Genomic DNA, 16,926 nt, shown 5'->3' on the forward strand with positions numbered 1-16,926 from the left:
TGCCTCAGCCTGAGCCCCAGGAACGAGTCATACCAGAACCTTCTTCAGCACTTATTTTGCAGTGCTGGGGATCAAACCCAGAGCCTGGCTTATGCCAGGCAAAAATCTCCTGCTGTATTAACCTCACACCCAGTTCCTCAGAATTTAGTCAGGACTAGTGGATTTTTTTCCCCTCAAACCAGTTAGATGGAATCCTGTTCCTAGCCAAGGGAATCCTGCCTAATTCTCGAGTGAGGCAGATGGCCCAGGAAAAGTAATCACTGAACTGGCTTGGCAGGCTGCTCTTGCTGAGGGGGTGCTGGTGCTGACTACCCTACCCCAAGGTTCCTGGGGACAGAACAATCTCTTCTGCCCCTACCCCACCCCTGCCCTCAGCTTGCTATCATCACTCTCCCACCCCTTCTATCCACAAAGAAACTGACAGCCAAAGGCGGCTCAGGCAGTCCTTGGTATACATCATACATTTATTAGTGAATATCCCTCTGAAATCAGCAACAATATTAAAAAAAATAATGATTGCACTACTTGGTCAAGCAGAACTAGCAACTTTCATTTTAAAAAAAGTACAAATCTGTTAAAAATTTCAATCAGTATACACATATATATAATACAACATACTAGTTATGTTAAATGCTACAAACCAATGTGAATCCAATGGAATGGAAAAAACCACACATTTAAGCTTTAAGAACCATTTTTTTCTCTATATATTAGCATTTTCTCAAATACATACATGGGAAAAATGAGGTAACTGTAAAATGTGCAAGGAACAGGGCCCCCACAATTACATATATGTATATATATATATGTAATTATACGTATATAAAAACTTTCTAACACAGAACACAGGCGCTGGGCCCAGCCGGGGCTGGGGGAAGGTGCCCACTGTCATGCCTAGGCCAGAAGTTGGTAAATAAAAGAGTAAACAATGACAAGCCCCCACCACAGGAAATCATTGGTAACATGGCATCTATAGCAAGGTCAGCAAATCACAAACATCCTAAATAATTGTTTCATAAATCTTTTTTTTTTTATGATGATTTTTTTTAAAATGTTGTGTTCCCCCCCAGTAGCTGCTTGCTGGAATCATTGCTGCAGACGACACACGATCCGTGAACCTGTTTCGGCCTGCCCCAGGAACTGTGAGGGTTTTGAAAACCTTTTGTTGGGGTGGGGAAGGGAGAGGGGTTGGAGAGAGTGGTTCTCTGTAAAACACGTGGGTTTTTCAACACTGCTATAAATATAGAAACGTCACCTGGAATTATATACAGTTAAGACTTTGGGTTCTCCATGGGGGTGGGACCAGGCTGAGGGGTCCCACGGCAGGCTGGGGCGGGAGGCAGGGGCCAGGGCCGCTGCGGGGAGAACGAGGGTGGTTGGAGCATCCCTGAGGCAGCAGGCGCCAAGGGCTGCCTGCTAGGATGTGCCGGCCCCACACGCGGTTCGTTCATTCAGGGCAGCAACCCCAGCTGGGGGTGGGAAAGGAATGGGACCAGGGAAGGAGGGCGGGGAGCTCAGCCAGACCCTAAAGGGTACCCGCCTCCAGACCTTGAAGGGCAAGGATCAGCTGGGAGGGGCCTCCGGGACTGAAGGTCCCCAGCCTCCCTGGTCCCTGTCCTCCGGGGATTCCTTGGAGGAGACTCACCCAGGCAGGTGGGAGGCAGACCCTGGCTGGAGAGGGAGAAATGCCCTGAAAAGCGAACGGTCCCAGTAGGCTCTAGGGACGTGTGCAGTGCAGTGCATGGCAGTTATCAGCTGAGCACAGAATCCCCCAACCCTGCCCTCCGATCGCGGCTGCCCAGCCCAGCCCCAGCCGCACACATGCACGCGGGCCAGGTGGTGCGACCTGGCCCTTTTCTGCCCGCTGGGCATTCGGTCCTGGTTGATCCCTGTACCCCCCACTAAATCAAAGGAAAAAAACTGTCATAAATATCCACACCCCCAAATCCTACACGCAATTTTGGGCCAAATGAATGAACAAAAACTGCTGCTCCTCACATTCATGCAAAATGACAGAGGGGAAAAGAGTGGACAAGGGTCTGATCCTGTCGCTGGTGAAGGTGCAGCCACCAGAACACAGGGTCTCACTCTGCCCAGCAAGGCCTGGACCCCCCGAGCATACACTGCCCCAGTCTGGGCCGGTCTCTATTTGCTCCAGAGGCCCCACCAGGATGCCCTCCGTAACGCTTCTGGGGTCAAGCAAGACTCGGCCCTGGGGCTTAGGAAACAGCCTCATGCCAGCATCTGTCCACAAGCCTGAAGTGCCACCGAGGCAGAGGGAGAGCACACCAAATCAGTGCAGAAGACCAGGTGACCCAGGATGGTGACCCCTTCGCCCACTGTGGGGGCCAAGGACCTCTACCAGCCACAGTGGGGAACAGGACCCCTGGCTCCCAGTGCCAAGCAGGAAAATAAAGGACCCAAGGGCAAACAGGAGGGAGACGCAGTTGGGGACACCCAGGCAGCCCTGTGGTGGCAGACAGGCAGGCAGATGAGGAAAGGAGTCTTTGGAGCTTGGCAAATGCAGGGGCTTATTGCAGGGGCTTCTCGCAGGGCTGACCCTGGCTCCAGCTCTGGAGATGCAGGTGGGAACTGGGCCTGCGCCATTCCCTCCCTGGGTCCCCCCAGTTTCCAGAGCTTCGGGCAGGGTTCTTGTGGGCAGCTGTGGGGCCTCACTCAGCCTCTCTGGGCACCTCGGAGGCATCAGCCCGGCAAATGGGACACGTCCGGTTGGCCTGAGGAGAGCAGCCACAGTCAGGCTCCACTCTCAGCGGTCCCCATCTCACCTGGTTCTTCTGTTCACCTGCCCGGTAGGGACTCGGCCCATGGAGCCAGAACTTCCGGATGACAACAGGGATGAGGAGGAAAACCTTCTAGGCCCGCCTGCCCCCTCCCACGGGAGGAACACTGGGGAGTCAGCCTGGGCTGCCTTACCTTCAACCACTTGTCGACACACTTGGCGTGGAACTCATGGTTACAGGGGAGGACTCGGAGCAGCTGCCGGGCCTCAAAGTCACTGAAGCAGACCACACACCTGGGGCGGGTAGAAGAGTTTCACCCCTATGCGGACAGCTGAGGGAGGGCCCAGGCCAAGTGTGAAGCTCCCCAAAGGGGATCTCCTGGTAGCCCCGTAGTTCAGGGGCAGGAGATGGGGACAAGGCACTCACAGCGTCTGCTCTGACTGATGGCTGTCCGCATTAAAGCGGTAAGACGGGAGCTGCTCTATGTCTGCTTTGGTGAGGCCTCGGGGCTTGGCATCTCCCAGCCGCTCGGCCAGGTTCAGGAGGGCCTGGAGATGGACAGAGAGGAAGGTCAACAGCACCCAGGCTGCAGTCTCCCAGAGCCCACCTCGCAGCAGGAGATGCCACGGACCTCATAGTTCTCCATCTCCACGTCATCCACATCCAGATCCAGGCTGATGGTGGGCCCCATCGCAGTTGGTGACATTGGCAGCATGGAGCTAGAGAGGGAGGTACAAGGGTCCAGGGTCAAGGGCAGTAGAGGGAGCAGCTCCCCTAACCCCTCCCCCAAAACAAAGTCCACAGCACTGCACAGTTTGCACTGGGAACCCTCGTGTTTGGCCCAAGGCTGGGAAGAGGGGTCGGGAACCCAACTGGTACGTGTGAGTGTGGGCGTGTCTGGCTTCTGGCTTGGTGGAAGTATCAAGTGGCTTTAGAAACCCCAGGGGTCGAAGGGCCTCTGGGGCTGTTTTTGGGCCTGACCACTGGAGGCCCAGGGAGAACAGGCTGTCCCTGCACTGGGTAGATGTGCTGGTACTTACAGGAAGTAGGGCAGGAAGCTGGGGTAATAAGGTGGTGGAGGTGGTGGTGGCGGTGGCGGGGGCAGTGGCTGTTGTAGGCGGTATCTCTGGGTGCTCAGTCTCCGCGGCATCATGTGGGAATACGGCTGAGAGGGAGAGGGGCAGGTGAGAGTCTGCCGCAAGCCTGCCTCCCAGTCACCCCAGAACCTGGGGAAAGGTGGGGGTGGCACTCACCACACCGAAGGACAGCTCCTGGTGCAGCGGGTCATGGGGCAGGTAGTGCAGGGGCACAGAGGGAGACAAAGCTGGGCCAGAGGCAGAAGTGGAATAACTGAAGCCACCCAAGGGGTGCTGATCCCCCCGCAGGTCCACATCATTATCGAGCCGCTGCAGGGGCTGAAGGGCACAAGGGTGGACAGCCATGGTCAGTGACAAGGCAAAAATTCCTACCTTTCCCCTCTTAGCATCAAACCCCTGCCTCAGACTTACCATACGTGGGTGCTGGGTCTGCAGTGACACAAACTGCCCAAGAGGTGCCATGTGGGCAGGCTGCGGGGGTGGGGCCGGCGGTGGAGGGTGCAAGATGTAGTGGTCACTGGAGATGAGGTGGGGGTAGGTCTGGTACGGCACAGGGAGCTGCTGCATGGTGCACGCCTGGATCAGCTGCTGAGAGAGGGGGGCTGGGGAATATTCTGGGCTCTGGACTGGACCTACACTTGTGATGAGGACTGGGGGCCACACGTCCAGCCAAAGGTCCTACTGGACATAAAAACCCAGTAGCTACAGTAGCTCTGGAGGTCCCACCTCTGCCACCCAAGTAGGACACTGTTATAAAAGCCCACTGTCCCCACTCCAGGGCTTATACGCTAATGTATAAGGGAGGCATTAGAATATAGGGAAGTACCTGAACCCTGAAATGCCCTGTCCCCGTGAGAACACATACGTGTGCTTCTGGGAAGGCTGTGGCCTAGGGCCCAGGTGCTCTGACAGCCTGGGTGAGCACTGTTCACTCAGTTCTGGGTGCCAAGTTCCTGGGGCTTGCCATGGGCCCAGGGCAGGAGAAAGCACCCACTCACCGGGGGTGGGAGGCAGCACAGGGGGTAGTGCTGCCCGCTGAACATCACGGAGCATGCTGGGAGCTGCTGGGCACTGCAGCCAGGGATGTGTTGGCCTGCAGGCAAGGGGAAGCCTTGGGTGGTCACTGTAGTGACTGTGTAGGAGAGAGGGACGGGTCCCTGGTGCACCTGTGAATAGAGAGAGCCGGGCCGCTGTAGGGAGGCAGCCTGGCGACTTGCACTACCCTAAGGAGAAAACATCCTGGCAGGCTCAACTCCCTGTTCTGTCCCTTCTCCAGCTGGGGACCTGCCTACATATAGACCAGATTGCTCCTGGCAAAGGCAACCCAGGAAGAATAACCCTATAGGAGTCCAGGAATGATGTCCAGCTCTGCTAGTCACTCTCTGTGTGGCCTGAGGGAAGCTCCTCCCCTTCCCTGAGCCTCAGTTTATGTACTTTTAAAACACGGCCAATAATGCCCCCTTTGAGTGAAGCAAAGTGGAATCACAGCTTTGGGGCCTCTGCTTCTCAGGCCCGCTGTCAGAGGTTGGGGACAGCAGGGAGCGGGGAGGTGTTCTGCCTACCTGCTCGTGGAGGTCAACCATGAACGGGCTCTGCTGGGTGGCTGGGTGCAGCATTCGGGGGCTCCCGCCGGCAGGAGCCGAGGCTCGGTGCTCCTCTACGGGGAGGTGTGGAGGTCGGGGCAGCGGCTGCTGGGAGGGTAAGTGCTCATCCTGGGCAGGCAGGCTGGCCAGGGGGCCCTGGTGGCCGGGCCTGTACCACAGAGAGGAGGCCCTGGTAGGACTGACGGGGCCATTCATTCACAGAGCACGGAGGGAAGCCAGGGTGCTACCCCTACTGGGGTGAGAAGACAGCCCAAGCCCAAGGCCCGCCCCCATGCACCAGGGCGGGGAGACTCGTTCCTACCTCTCCCAGAGCTGGCCTGGAGCACTTCTGGGTCCTGCGGAGAGCTGCCGTTGACCCACAGGGGCAGAGGGTGGCCACCTAGTCACTGCCAGAGCCCATGGTCGCATCAGGGGGGCAGGGAGGCAGAAGGGCTGGGCCGGGGCTCACAACCCTAGGAGATAAGAAGAAAAAGAAATTGAGGCCCAGACAAGTTCAGTCACTTGCCCCATCAGGAGCTGACCCGTGCAGTGAGACTGTGGGAGCCAGTAGCATTTTTCCTAGGTCTGGGGTCTGTGTATGACGGAGCAGGCCATTCTCTGGGCCCTCGGTGCAGTGCTGACAGACGAGGGGTACGCTCAGCCTGTAGGGAGCTTAGGCCTCAGCTTTCTGCCCTGTGAAATGGAATCTCATCCCCTCAGAGTAGACGCGTGGCAAGTTTAACCGCCCAGTCAGCATGCTTCTGGGCCAGCTGGCTCCAGCAAGAGGATTCCCTGGGATGACAGTTAGGGTACGGACCTTCTGCCTCATGCCAGTGGCTACAAGTTGACCTCTAGGAAGCTACAGGATCAGTCCTTCCTCCCTTCCATCTGGCTGCTTCAGGACAAATTCCGAAGAGGCCTAGGAGCCAGTTCTCCTCCTACTATCCTCAGAGGTTCTGACCTGGTTCCTGGCCCTTGGCAGGCTTTTAGTTTAAGGCAAAGCAGCCTTCTTGTTTTCCTCAGCTACTGCCAGTGTCTTCCTGAGTGTGACTTTCATCTACTCTTCAATGAAGGTATGGCTAGCCCATTTTACAGGGGAGAAAAACTGAGGCTCAGCAAGAGGAAGGGACTTGCCCCACACCATACACGTAGTATGAAACAGGAGATAAGGCAATGGTACGCCTGTCCTTGTACCCTGCTGCTGCCAGGTGGAGCAGCCCTGAGGCGTCGTAGGAGATGATAAAGGACTGGCTCACTCTTAGCCAGCTGGGTCTAGAACGCCCCCAGGTCCTTGTTCTGGGGGCCCCAACACAGCACTCAGTGTGGAAGGTGGGGCCTGCCGAGAGAAAAAAGGGAAGCAAGAACCTAAGACGGGAAGTTGAGCAGAGACAGGTGGGGGCAGGGTCTCCTCCCTTGGGTCCCAGCAGAGCTGAGAGGGGGCAGACACTGGGGGCTCAGCTCAACATCAGATTTCATCAACTCCTAAAGCTGGGCTGAGACCCTGGCAGGGAAAGCTCTGGGACCCTCAGGCCCTCCCTGCAAAGTTGAAGAGTGCAACAAACAGGGACAGCTCTTTGCTGTTCCTGCTACAGGGCGCCTCCCCCACCAGGAACAAATCTCTGCACCCTCCATACCCAGCCTGAAACACTGTTGCCCCCCTGTCACATAGCCAGGGAGCCAGTGTAACTGTCAGCTCAACACCTCCTTCCTTCCTGTGAACAGCAGCTCAAATTATTTCCTCTGTGCTAAGCTCTCAGCCCTGGCCCCTAGTTCTCAAAAATCAGCCTTTCACAGGATTGTCCCCACTTTACAGGTCAGCACCTGTACGGCTAGCACAGCTGGGAAATGAATGAGCTAGAGTTCACTTGTTCAATGGCTCCAGCACTCGGCAGAGGGGGTGAGTAGGGGCCAGTGACCAGCTTTTGTCTAGCGTGGGGCAGGTCTGGTGGGACACATGTCCAAGGCCACAAGGCTCGGCAGTGATCACATTAGTGCCAATGACTACAAACTGGGAGATTACAAAGAACTGGGGCTCTTATGAGGAAGAAAAGTGTGGAAAAAAGTAACTGAAACATACCCCGGGTCCCCCCTAGACCTTCTTGGCTAGAATCTTTGGAGGGTTGTAGAACAAGGACACCTTGATTTTTGGGGGGTGGGTGTGGTACGGGGAATCAAACTCACGACCTCATGCTTGCCAGGCAGACGCTGTGGCACTGAGCTATATTCCCGGCCCTTTTTTTTTTTTAATTTTATAATCAAATTCCCCAGCAGTTTCTGGGGACAGCCAGGTTTGCAACCTTCTGTCCCGGCACACCTGAGTTCCTGGGGGCCCACAGTTCTGCCAATGAAGAAGAGCAACAGTAACAGCTGTGCTATTTCCAGTGTGCCTTATAAGAACCTTAGAGGTAAGGAGAACCTCCAGGCTCAGAGAAGAGATGGCTACAGTTTTCGGCAGGGACATGACACAGTGTGACCATCAAGCCTCCCGAATCAGCCACACAGCGCCCAGTGGCCCCAGCTGCTCCTCTTCTGCCAGGTTGTCTCCTGAGGCTAGGCAGTGCCAAGACTCAAGGGGACTGATTGCACAGAGGGCCAGGCCTGTGGGACTCTGGCTGGGCCCCTACAAAGGCACCCACTCCTTCTCCGGGAAGGAGAAGCCAGAAAGGAACTGAGAAATCAGACCAATAGAGAGAAGGCCTCTAGTTGTTGGGGGTGGTGCCAACGGAGATGCATCAATCTTCACAGTCCCATACTACCACTTCCAACATCTGGCCAGTCTTGGAAAAAAACTTTGGGCACACAGCTTCCCCTCTCTGAGGCTCAGCTTCCCTATCTGTAAAATAGTAACAATAGTAACAATAGTAACAATCCAGTAACTACCTTCCAGGACACTGTCAAGGGATGCTCCAAAGGTAACAGCAGAAGCAATCAGTAAAGTTTAAACTTCACTGGGGTGTGAATGATCATAACTAGAAAATAAGACATGCTGATCTCTATCCCCAGACCCCCCATATCCCACTTGGAAAGAGAGGGCTCTTGGTTCTCTAAAGTCCTATCAGGAACAGAAGTGGCAAAAAGAAACATACCCACTTTCACAGTCAACAAAACTGAGGCCCAGAGACAGGAAGAAACTTGCCATATACCACAAAGCCAGAGAGGGATAGAATTGGTCTTGGGTACCCTCCCTAGGCCCTGACTCCCCCAACTCCCCCAACTCTTTCACTGGCAGCATGTGGAAAAACCATGTAATTCCAACTCTATTCCAAGCCATAAAGGAGGGCGGAAGAGCATTCTCTCCCATGCACCTGTGAGCTCTGCTATGGAGAGTAATGAGCTGAACTTGAGCTACCCACTTGCTCAAGGTCAAACACCAAGCTGCTCAGCCGGCCTTTCCACACCTCCCTGGCTGTGGCACCCGTGAGGTTTGTTGTGAATGCGTCTTCCAACTCCTATCTCCAAGTTCAATCTTGCCTGGAGGCAGGCACTTCACTTTGCAGCAAACCCCTACATACACCCACACCCCCACAAGCCAACTCCAAGTCCAGGGACCCAAGCAGCCACTCTGACCCTAACCCAGGGAGCCCCTGCCTTGTGATTTGGGCCTGTGTTGTTTGCAGAAAGAAGCACTTCCTTTAGCAGAAGACCAAAGTCAGACCTTAGGAGCAAGAGTACATTCAGGCAGGTAAAGAACTCTCCTCCCCAGAAGCTCCCTGGCGTGGTGCCTGGAGGCGGTAAAGGGCGGGACCACCACACTGCAGAGCGAGGAGACCTCGGCTAGCTGTCTCCCTGTGACCTTGGTCAAGGAAATTCCTTCACTTCTGAAAGCCTCAGTCACCACAACTGTAAAATGGGAATGGAAATCGCTCCTTCCTAGAGAGACCCCCAAGGCCAGAAGAGACGAGAAGCAAGAAACCAAGTGGTCACATTAGGAGGGTTGGAAACCAGTGTCCCTGATAGGCAGGCTCCTCCCCAAAGCAGGCCAGAAACAGGTTGTGGGGCTCCAGGAAACTTCCACTGCTACCCTTTCCTGGGAATGGGACCAGGGAGCTGAGAGTCGGACACCTGTCCCCAGAGGGGCCTCTTCGATCCTCCCTACTCCTTTGCGCCAACTCGGAGGGGCACTGGGGGCGGGAGGCCAGACTGCAGCGCCGGGACCGGAGCGCTGTGACTTTAAGAGCTGAGGATCCTGGACCATGTGCTCGGCGTGAGACAAAAGCAACAACAAAGGAAGTGGCGGCCACAGGGGGAGGGGGCGGCTCCTTCCTCTCAACCGCAGCGCTCAGCCTCTGGAGGGGAGACGCGGCCTGGCTTTGAGGGGTGCCCGAGGTGGGGCCCTGGATCCCAGGGGTCTCACCGCCCCCAAGCCAGACCGCACTTGTTTAACCCCTGCGGACCCAGGTGGATCACGGGCCCCATCCCCGGGGAGGGGACAGGAGTTTCAGGGGTGCGGGAATCGGGAGTTTAAGGCCCTGGCCCCGACTCACCTTCGGCCGCCCGGCCACACGTTGACTCCTTTGTTCGCGATCTAGGACGGCAAAGCTGGGCAGGGGGCGGGGGGGGGGTGCCTGGACCCTTTCCCCTCCCTACCCCCCGGTTCAGGGGCAGTCCGGCTCCTTCCGGGGCCCTCTCCCTTTGTTGTCCGCCCGACGGCGTCCGCCTCTCGAGGCCCACGCGCGGTCCGTCTCCTTCGGCCCAAGCCTTAGGGTAGCGCGAGGCGGCGCAGGACGCAGCTGGTCGGCGCGGCTGCCGGAGGCTGGCCCTTTAAGAACTGTCCGCGGCGGCGGCGGAATGTAACAAACCCACATTTGATTCACAACATTGGAAGCGCCGGGGTCGAGCGCCGGGCGGGAGGGGGGCTCGCGGGGGCGCGCCGGGAGCTCGGGCAAACAGTAGCCAGCGGAAAGCCCGCGGCGGCCCCGCCCCACAAGAAGGCTCCGCCCCGCGGCCTCACCGAGAGCCAATCACTCGCCGCAGGCGGGCACGTGACTAGCGCACCGCCATCTTGAAAGACAGATTTTTTTTAAAATAAGCTTCCTATCCGCCCACACCTCCGCACTTAAAGTAACAGCAGACAGTCAAAGGCAAGAGGCGGGGTCATAGCACCTGCCATAAAAATGAAGAAAATACTCCGGGGTAGACAGACTGATGGACTGCAACTCAAACCTGCTATACAAACTTGCTAACTATTCGCGCCTTCGTCCCTGCGGGAGAAATGGGTCCCTCCCGGAGAGCCGCAGCCCAGACTTACTGTGTCATGGTCCCCTCCTTGGAGGCAGGGTACCTCCTGGGCCACTGAAGTGCACTGGGTCTGACCTCGGACAGGGCGTTGGGGGACAACCTCTTAAGCCGGCCTGGGGAGTCAGGCTGGCCCAAAGAGCTCTGGGCAGGAAAGCTTCCCGGCGATGACGTCACCCTCCGAGCTGCGGCACTGCGATGACATCATGGCTCAGCCTCCCCACATCTCCTTGTTTATACTACGCGGCGCCTTTAAAACGCTTGGACGGCCAGGATTGCTCAAAACACCAATAACCAGAGACTCATGCAAACAAGCTAACGTATATTGGGCAGGAGGATTGGCCCTGCGAGCGCAGCGCGGACGTCACAGAGATAGTTAACCGCCCGGCCCCCAGCGTGGTAAGGGGAAAGGGGCGAAGAGCAGAGTGTAGTTTAAAGCTAAACTGCAAAACTGGGCGTGGTGGCACACTCCTATAATACCAGCACTCAAGAGGCTGAGGCAGGAGGATCGCCCTGAATTCCAGGCCAGCCTAGACTACAGAGCAAGACCCTGTCTCTAAAAAATAAATAAATAAATAAATAAATAAAAGCTAAACTGTAGAGGCCCACGAGGGTTTGTGTTCCCGCGGGGAGCTCCCTATCCAAGGGAGTTGCGAACTAAACCCGAAGTTTCTGTACTTTAGTTTTTCACACCTCCCAGTAGCTGGAAGACTACTGTGAGAAGGATTACGGCAGCCAGCCAGGCTGGGATGTAATTCAGTGATAGAGGCCTGCCTAGCCTGTGTGAAGTCCTGGGGTTTAATCCTGTGCGTGCGTGCGTGTGTGCGTGCGTGTGTGTGTGTGTGTCCAGCCCATATTACAGATAGGGGAAATGAGGATCGAGAGAGCATTGACTCCAGCGGGGGATGTGACTCAGTGGGAAGTGCATGCCTAGTATGCACCAGGCCTTTGGTTGAAACCTCAGCACCACAAAAATGGAAAGCCTTCACTCATCCCAGGTCATCACATAGCTGGAAAGTGTGGCAGAGGAGAAATCTGAATTCAAGTCAAGATTCAGCTTCGTTCTTTACCTAAAAGACTCCCCAGGTAGACCTTATAAAAGTGGGTATCACAGCCAAATCAATTATTTAAGCAGAAAACCAGTAATACTCTATCTTAAAGCCACCATAAAGGGCCCTGTAGCCGTAATGCCATGGGGCTACCTCCAAGATAGCCCTAAACAAACAGGGTGGCAGTGCAAATTGGTTTTTATTAAATCAGCATTTTGGGGTGGGGGTTCATTATCAATGCTTCTCAGATATATTTCATAATCCCAAATTTTAAAAAATTAAAACCAGGATACCGAGCAAGATATAACAGTAGTATCGATTTTTTAATTGATGGATATATACCACATCTACATAAAATATTTCTAAAAGGATATACAAGAAATTGATTAACAACTGTCCTCAGGGAAAACTTGATCAAAACAGACTATTTATTTGATATGATATACTGTATTTGCTCTTTTTCGGAGGCTGAGGCAGGATCGTTATGAGTTTGAGACCAGCCTGGGCTACAACATGAGCTCAAGGCCAGCCTGAACTGCATATCAAGATCCTGCTTCAAAAAGACAAAAAAACAAAACAAAACAACACAAAAGTTCTATACAGTGCAACCTACTGGAAAGATTAGCAAAAACTACTATAAGAGTTGTTTTCTTCCTTTTTTTTTTTTTTTTGGTCTTTTTGAGATAGTCTCACTACTCAGTTCAGGCTGGCCTTGAGCTCACTTTGTAGCCCAGGCTGATCTCAAACTTATAAGATCTTCCTTCCCCAGCCTGGGGAGTGCTGGGTTTAGTGTTTTAAGTCTTTTAAGCCACACAAACTTCGGTTCCCTTGGAGTCAGAACTCTGCCTTCAGGAAAGGTATTCAATGGAAAGGATCCAAAAGGAAGTGATACTGCAAAGTATTTAGACCAACAACAATCAGTATTACTGTGGATGTGCAGCCAGCAACACAGTAAGCTGTTTGCAAGCTTTAAACCACACAAGGTCAAGCTCATGATACACTGTTACAGATGTTACCTGGAATGCCAAACTTAGTATCCATCAACCGTTAAAATTATGTGTGCATGAGAATTAAGTACCATAAACACAATGATTCACATTCTCTGTCTCAGTACTGAGGATCGAACTCAGGGCCACAAGTATGCTAAGCAACCACTCTACCACCAAACTGCATCCCCAGCCCACAGAGTGATGATGTCTTTAACTGGTTCCTTATTATCAACTCCTTTACCTCCTATGTCTACCTTCACCCTTTATTTTTCCCACCACATAAAAGCAGTTACAAAACATTCCCACATTCAGAGTATATTCAATTCAGAGAGGAATACCCCTACTTCTACAGGGGAAAGTCTGCAGTGGCTCCATATTGCCAACTGCATGTAAAACGCCTTCAGGGTGCACTTAACAATCTCTTTTTTTTTTTTTTTAAAGCTTTTTTTTTTTCTTTTTGGTCTTTTTGAAACAAGGTTTCTCTATACAGTTCAGGCTGGCCTTAAGCTCACTTTGTAGCCCAGGCTGGTCTCAAACTTGCAACCATCCTCCTGCCTCAGCCTCCCCAGTGCTGGGATTACAGGGATGTACTACCACGCCCACCTTAACAAGCTCTCTAGTCCAAACTTTTCCAGCTGACTTCTCCACAGCCCTGCTCCCACACCATGGAGGGCTCCCTCCCACCTTCTCTGCCACTTTTCTATCCCTGTTCAGGCTGGACCACCTGCCTGGGTTCTCTTTTCTTTCTTACCAGTCCACTCCTCTCTTGTGCCTTTTGAGGCTTTGCTCCCAGCTCATCTCTTTCAGGAAGGTGTGATGTCTCCTGCTTATACTAAACTCCCCCATCTCAGCATGCAGGATTAGATTCACCCCAACATCACACCGTATAATTTGCATATAGCCCTGTCACAATCACTGCATGTCTTAATATTCTTCCTCCTGGTTGAAAAGATTAAGTGCACTGACATCCTGCTTTGCTAGAAGTTGGGCATCACAGGAATAAGCCAAGATTATTTTACAGAGGATTTCAGGTTCATCAAAGTGAAATGATTCACCCAAGGTCACAGAAAATACCTTATCTACAACTCACTCTCAAAAAGTGACCCTAAGTTGGTCTGCAGGTTGTGGGTTATTGTTATCGATTGATCAAAAAGTGACCCTACAACTGTAGTCTCAGCACTCGGGAGGCTGAGGCAGGAGAATCGGTGTGAGCTCAAGGCCAGAGTAGGCTACATAAGCAAGTTTAAGGCCACTCTGGGCTATATAGCGAGACCCTGTCCTAACCATCCCCTCCTGCAAAAAGGGACCCTATAGCCACCAAGCCTCTGGCTATGTATTTTCTCTGCTTAATCGGTCCTCAACCCCTACTCACCTCTGACAAAGTCCTGCTCAAGCTTTGCGAGACAGCTCAAAGACAGCCCCTTCTGAGCTTGCTCTAAGGTGTTGGCTTGCTCTGACTTCCTTGACCCATTAGAACTATAATCACATTGCATCAAGGCAACAAAGGCTGTCTATGCGTGGCTGTACACAATGCTCCCAGTGGTCTCACACACCGTGTCCAGGGCCTAGCTTGTACTCCTCGACAGGTGCTCAGTTGAAGGGGCTGCAGGTCTGCCCCTAATCCTACTTGGCCAGGAAATCCCTGCCCTGTCTGCTCTTCTACATGACCTCCTATTACTTCCCCAAACCTGGGCCGGGCTCCAGACAGTCCTAGCAAACCCCCAGAGTTCCTCAGGGGAAATCCCAAGGCCAGAGGCCACTAGCACATCTGCCCTCACCCTGAGAAACCTTAACAGACACATGCCAAAACAGCCTGCAGCCAGCAGGAAGGGGGCACAATTTTATTGCATTTCCTGACTTTTTAGTAGAAGCCAGAGCTGGATGTGATGGTACATGTCTATTATCCCAGCACTTGGAGCCTGAGGATTGCTTGAATTTGAGGCAGGCCTGAGCCACACAGGAAGATCCTGTCTCAAAAAGAAAAAAAAAAAAAAACAAAAAGCCAGGAGGAACCAGGACGTATCTTCAAAGTCCTCCGCTTTGGCCTGCACACCTACTGTGCGCTTCTTTCTCATCACACCCTGCCCCTGTGAAGTCAGGCACCGTTTACACTCATCTTACACAGAGGAAAGTAGTTCAGAGGGGGGAAGTCACTTTTCTTAGCAGAGAACCCAGAAATGTGGCCCAGTGGGGTCAGGAAACCACAGGTGGGGGTGGCCTGCCTCTGCCTTGCATCTGCTGTAGCTTCTGTGGAGAGATGCAGGTCCTACCTAGGGTATCCTGCCAGGTCTGGTGAGTCCCATCCTGACCATCACCTCACAATGGCTAGATGCCAGTGTCTGCCTTGTTCTCCAGATGAGGAAACTGAGGTGAGAGGTGGTATGAATGACGCAGTGTCACAAAAGGCCCACGGAGATTCAGGGTCGCTCTAGATCACACCAAGGAGATAAAGGCCAGGGAGAGACTCAAATCCTGTTCTTTCCAAGCAAGGCATTTGATGTTCCATTCCAGCTTCCCCCTCCAGGCCTCTGCAGATGGGACAGGCTTAGGCAGGCTAAGACAGGAAGAGGAGGGTGTGGTCATCATTTCCTGCTGGGGCCCCGCTCAATCAGGGTTCCTACCTACCCAGACACCGGGACAGCAGGCTGCTTCCCTCAGGGTCAGAAAGTACTCCACTCCTCCCTTCCAAGGCCTCTTAAACCCTCCCCCTGCCCTACTGTGGCAGGGCAGAGTAACCTTCCTAGGATGGAGTCAGCAGGAAATAACACATTGAGGTACCACCTCGGGACACACTTCTCAGCTGGCAGGGCCAGCTCAAGACTCCAACTTCCCAGATACGAGAGCATCACACTGGAGCCCAGAACCTCTCACACCTGGGAGGGGTTAGTAAGCGCTGTTCAGGGCAGGACTGAACGTATTTGAACTCCAGGCTTTGGTTCTCCTGAGAACTGACTATGCAGATGGGCCGGGGGGCAGGATGTAGGTGTTGTGATCTGGGATTCAAGTGTGCAACACCCTGGCTCTAGCTGTAATTTAGGTAATTTATTCGGCTTCTCTTCACTCTGTCTCTCCTCTGTAAAATCGGGACAGGAACAAGGCTAATGACAGATGGCGTTTACTAAACACCTGAGACACACCCAGCACTGTCCATCTCCCAAGTATCACTAAGGGATGAGACTGCACTCATGGTTACATGCAGAGCCTGTTCTGCCCCTTAGGAGCTGTATGACCTTGACGGGTCACAAATCTGCGAAGCTGTGTGTCCAGGTGTAAATGGGGATGAAAGTATATACTTCAGTGGGTCAAGACTGACTGTCAAGCGTGCATCTCGGAGTTAGGTGCCCGGCTTTCTGGGGGCGGACTTGCATCTGGATGTGTGAGCTTCGTGTGGTGGCGGGGGGAGGGGGCGCTCCCGACTCACCCCCACTCCTGAAACTTCCACCACCAGAGCCTTGAGGGTCGGCAAAAGGACCAGGAGCAACCATCCCATTGTCCAGACATAAAAATCAGGGGCTGGGGGAGTGCAGTGCTGGGCAGAGGCAGGGAGCAGACTTCAACTGAATTGTCCGTTTTCCCTCCATCTTAAGTGTCCCCTCTCCTCTCCTCCCTGGCCCCCGGCAGCACCTCGCCTCCGGCCTAGTGGCCCTCAGACAGCGGAGGCTATGTGACCCTGGGCAAGACTTAGCCCTTCCCGGGACCCTTAAGCGTTCGCGCTTCCTGAATGCAGTAAGGACTGCGCCAGAGTGCAGTGCTCTGTTACCCGGACCTTCGCCGCTCCAGGGCAGAGCCCGGGCCGTTCTGGCTCCCCAGTAGTCGGCACAGGAGGCGTCGGGAAAATGTCTGAAAACGACATAAGGAGTTCAAAGGACTGCATCGCCTCTGCGGCTCTCGGTCCGGGTCGTCCGGGTCCCAACTGCAGCCGGACCTCTGGAGGCTGTGATCGGGGCATGCGCGGGCGCAGGGCTCGCTGGGACATGTAGTTCCCCAGGCATCCCCGAACTGTGGCCTTAGGACCTAGAGGACAGGCGGGAGAGCAGCGCGGCCCGGGCTCCCGAGCCTGGACAGCGAGCTGGGGCCGAACGGGCGCACACCGAGGCCCCGCAGGAAGCCCCTGCGGTACTATGCCGGCCCGCGGCCATCCCCTACCGCTGCGTCCTGGCGGGCCCCGCGCCTGGGCCGCTCGGCGCAGGGCTGCGGCCCGGTGTTACCTGGAGCCGCGGCGGGGCTCCACC

General features: G+C 54.3%; 1 protein-coding gene across 10 annotated transcripts in view; it reads right to left on the minus strand.

Annotated features, from left to right (window-relative positions):
- Nucleotides 1-443: 443 nt before the first annotated feature.
- Nucleotides 444-16,926, minus strand: part of Rnf44 (ring finger protein 44) — a 17,205-nt gene continuing 722 nt past the window's right edge. The window contains exons 1-11 of one of the 10 annotated variants that reach the window (XM_013509603.1): nucleotides 16,461-16,772; nucleotides 5,744-5,894; nucleotides 5,401-5,620; nucleotides 4,837-5,004; nucleotides 4,250-4,426; nucleotides 3,995-4,156; nucleotides 3,782-3,906; nucleotides 3,373-3,460; nucleotides 3,168-3,289; nucleotides 2,935-3,034; nucleotides 444-2,735 (exon numbers count right to left, since the gene is read on the minus strand). In XM_013509603.1, the coding sequence (XP_013365057.1) occupies nucleotides 2,673-2,735; nucleotides 2,935-3,034; nucleotides 3,168-3,289; nucleotides 3,373-3,460; nucleotides 3,782-3,906; nucleotides 3,995-4,156; nucleotides 4,250-4,426; nucleotides 4,837-5,004; nucleotides 5,401-5,620; nucleotides 5,744-5,850 (1,332 nt within the window). In that variant the 5' untranslated portion in view covers nucleotides 5,851-5,894; nucleotides 16,461-16,772 and the 3' untranslated portion in view covers nucleotides 444-2,672. The other 9 variants (XM_013509610.1, XM_013509602.1, XM_013509613.1 and 6 more) reach the window with 9 other exon arrangements.

Source organism: Chinchilla lanigera, unplaced genomic scaffold (assembly GCF_000276665.1).
Source record: "Chinchilla lanigera isolate Chin_1 unplaced genomic scaffold, ChiLan1.0 scaffold00007, whole genome shotgun sequence".
Lineage (NCBI taxonomy): Eukaryota > Metazoa > Chordata > Mammalia > Rodentia > Chinchillidae > Chinchilla > Chinchilla lanigera.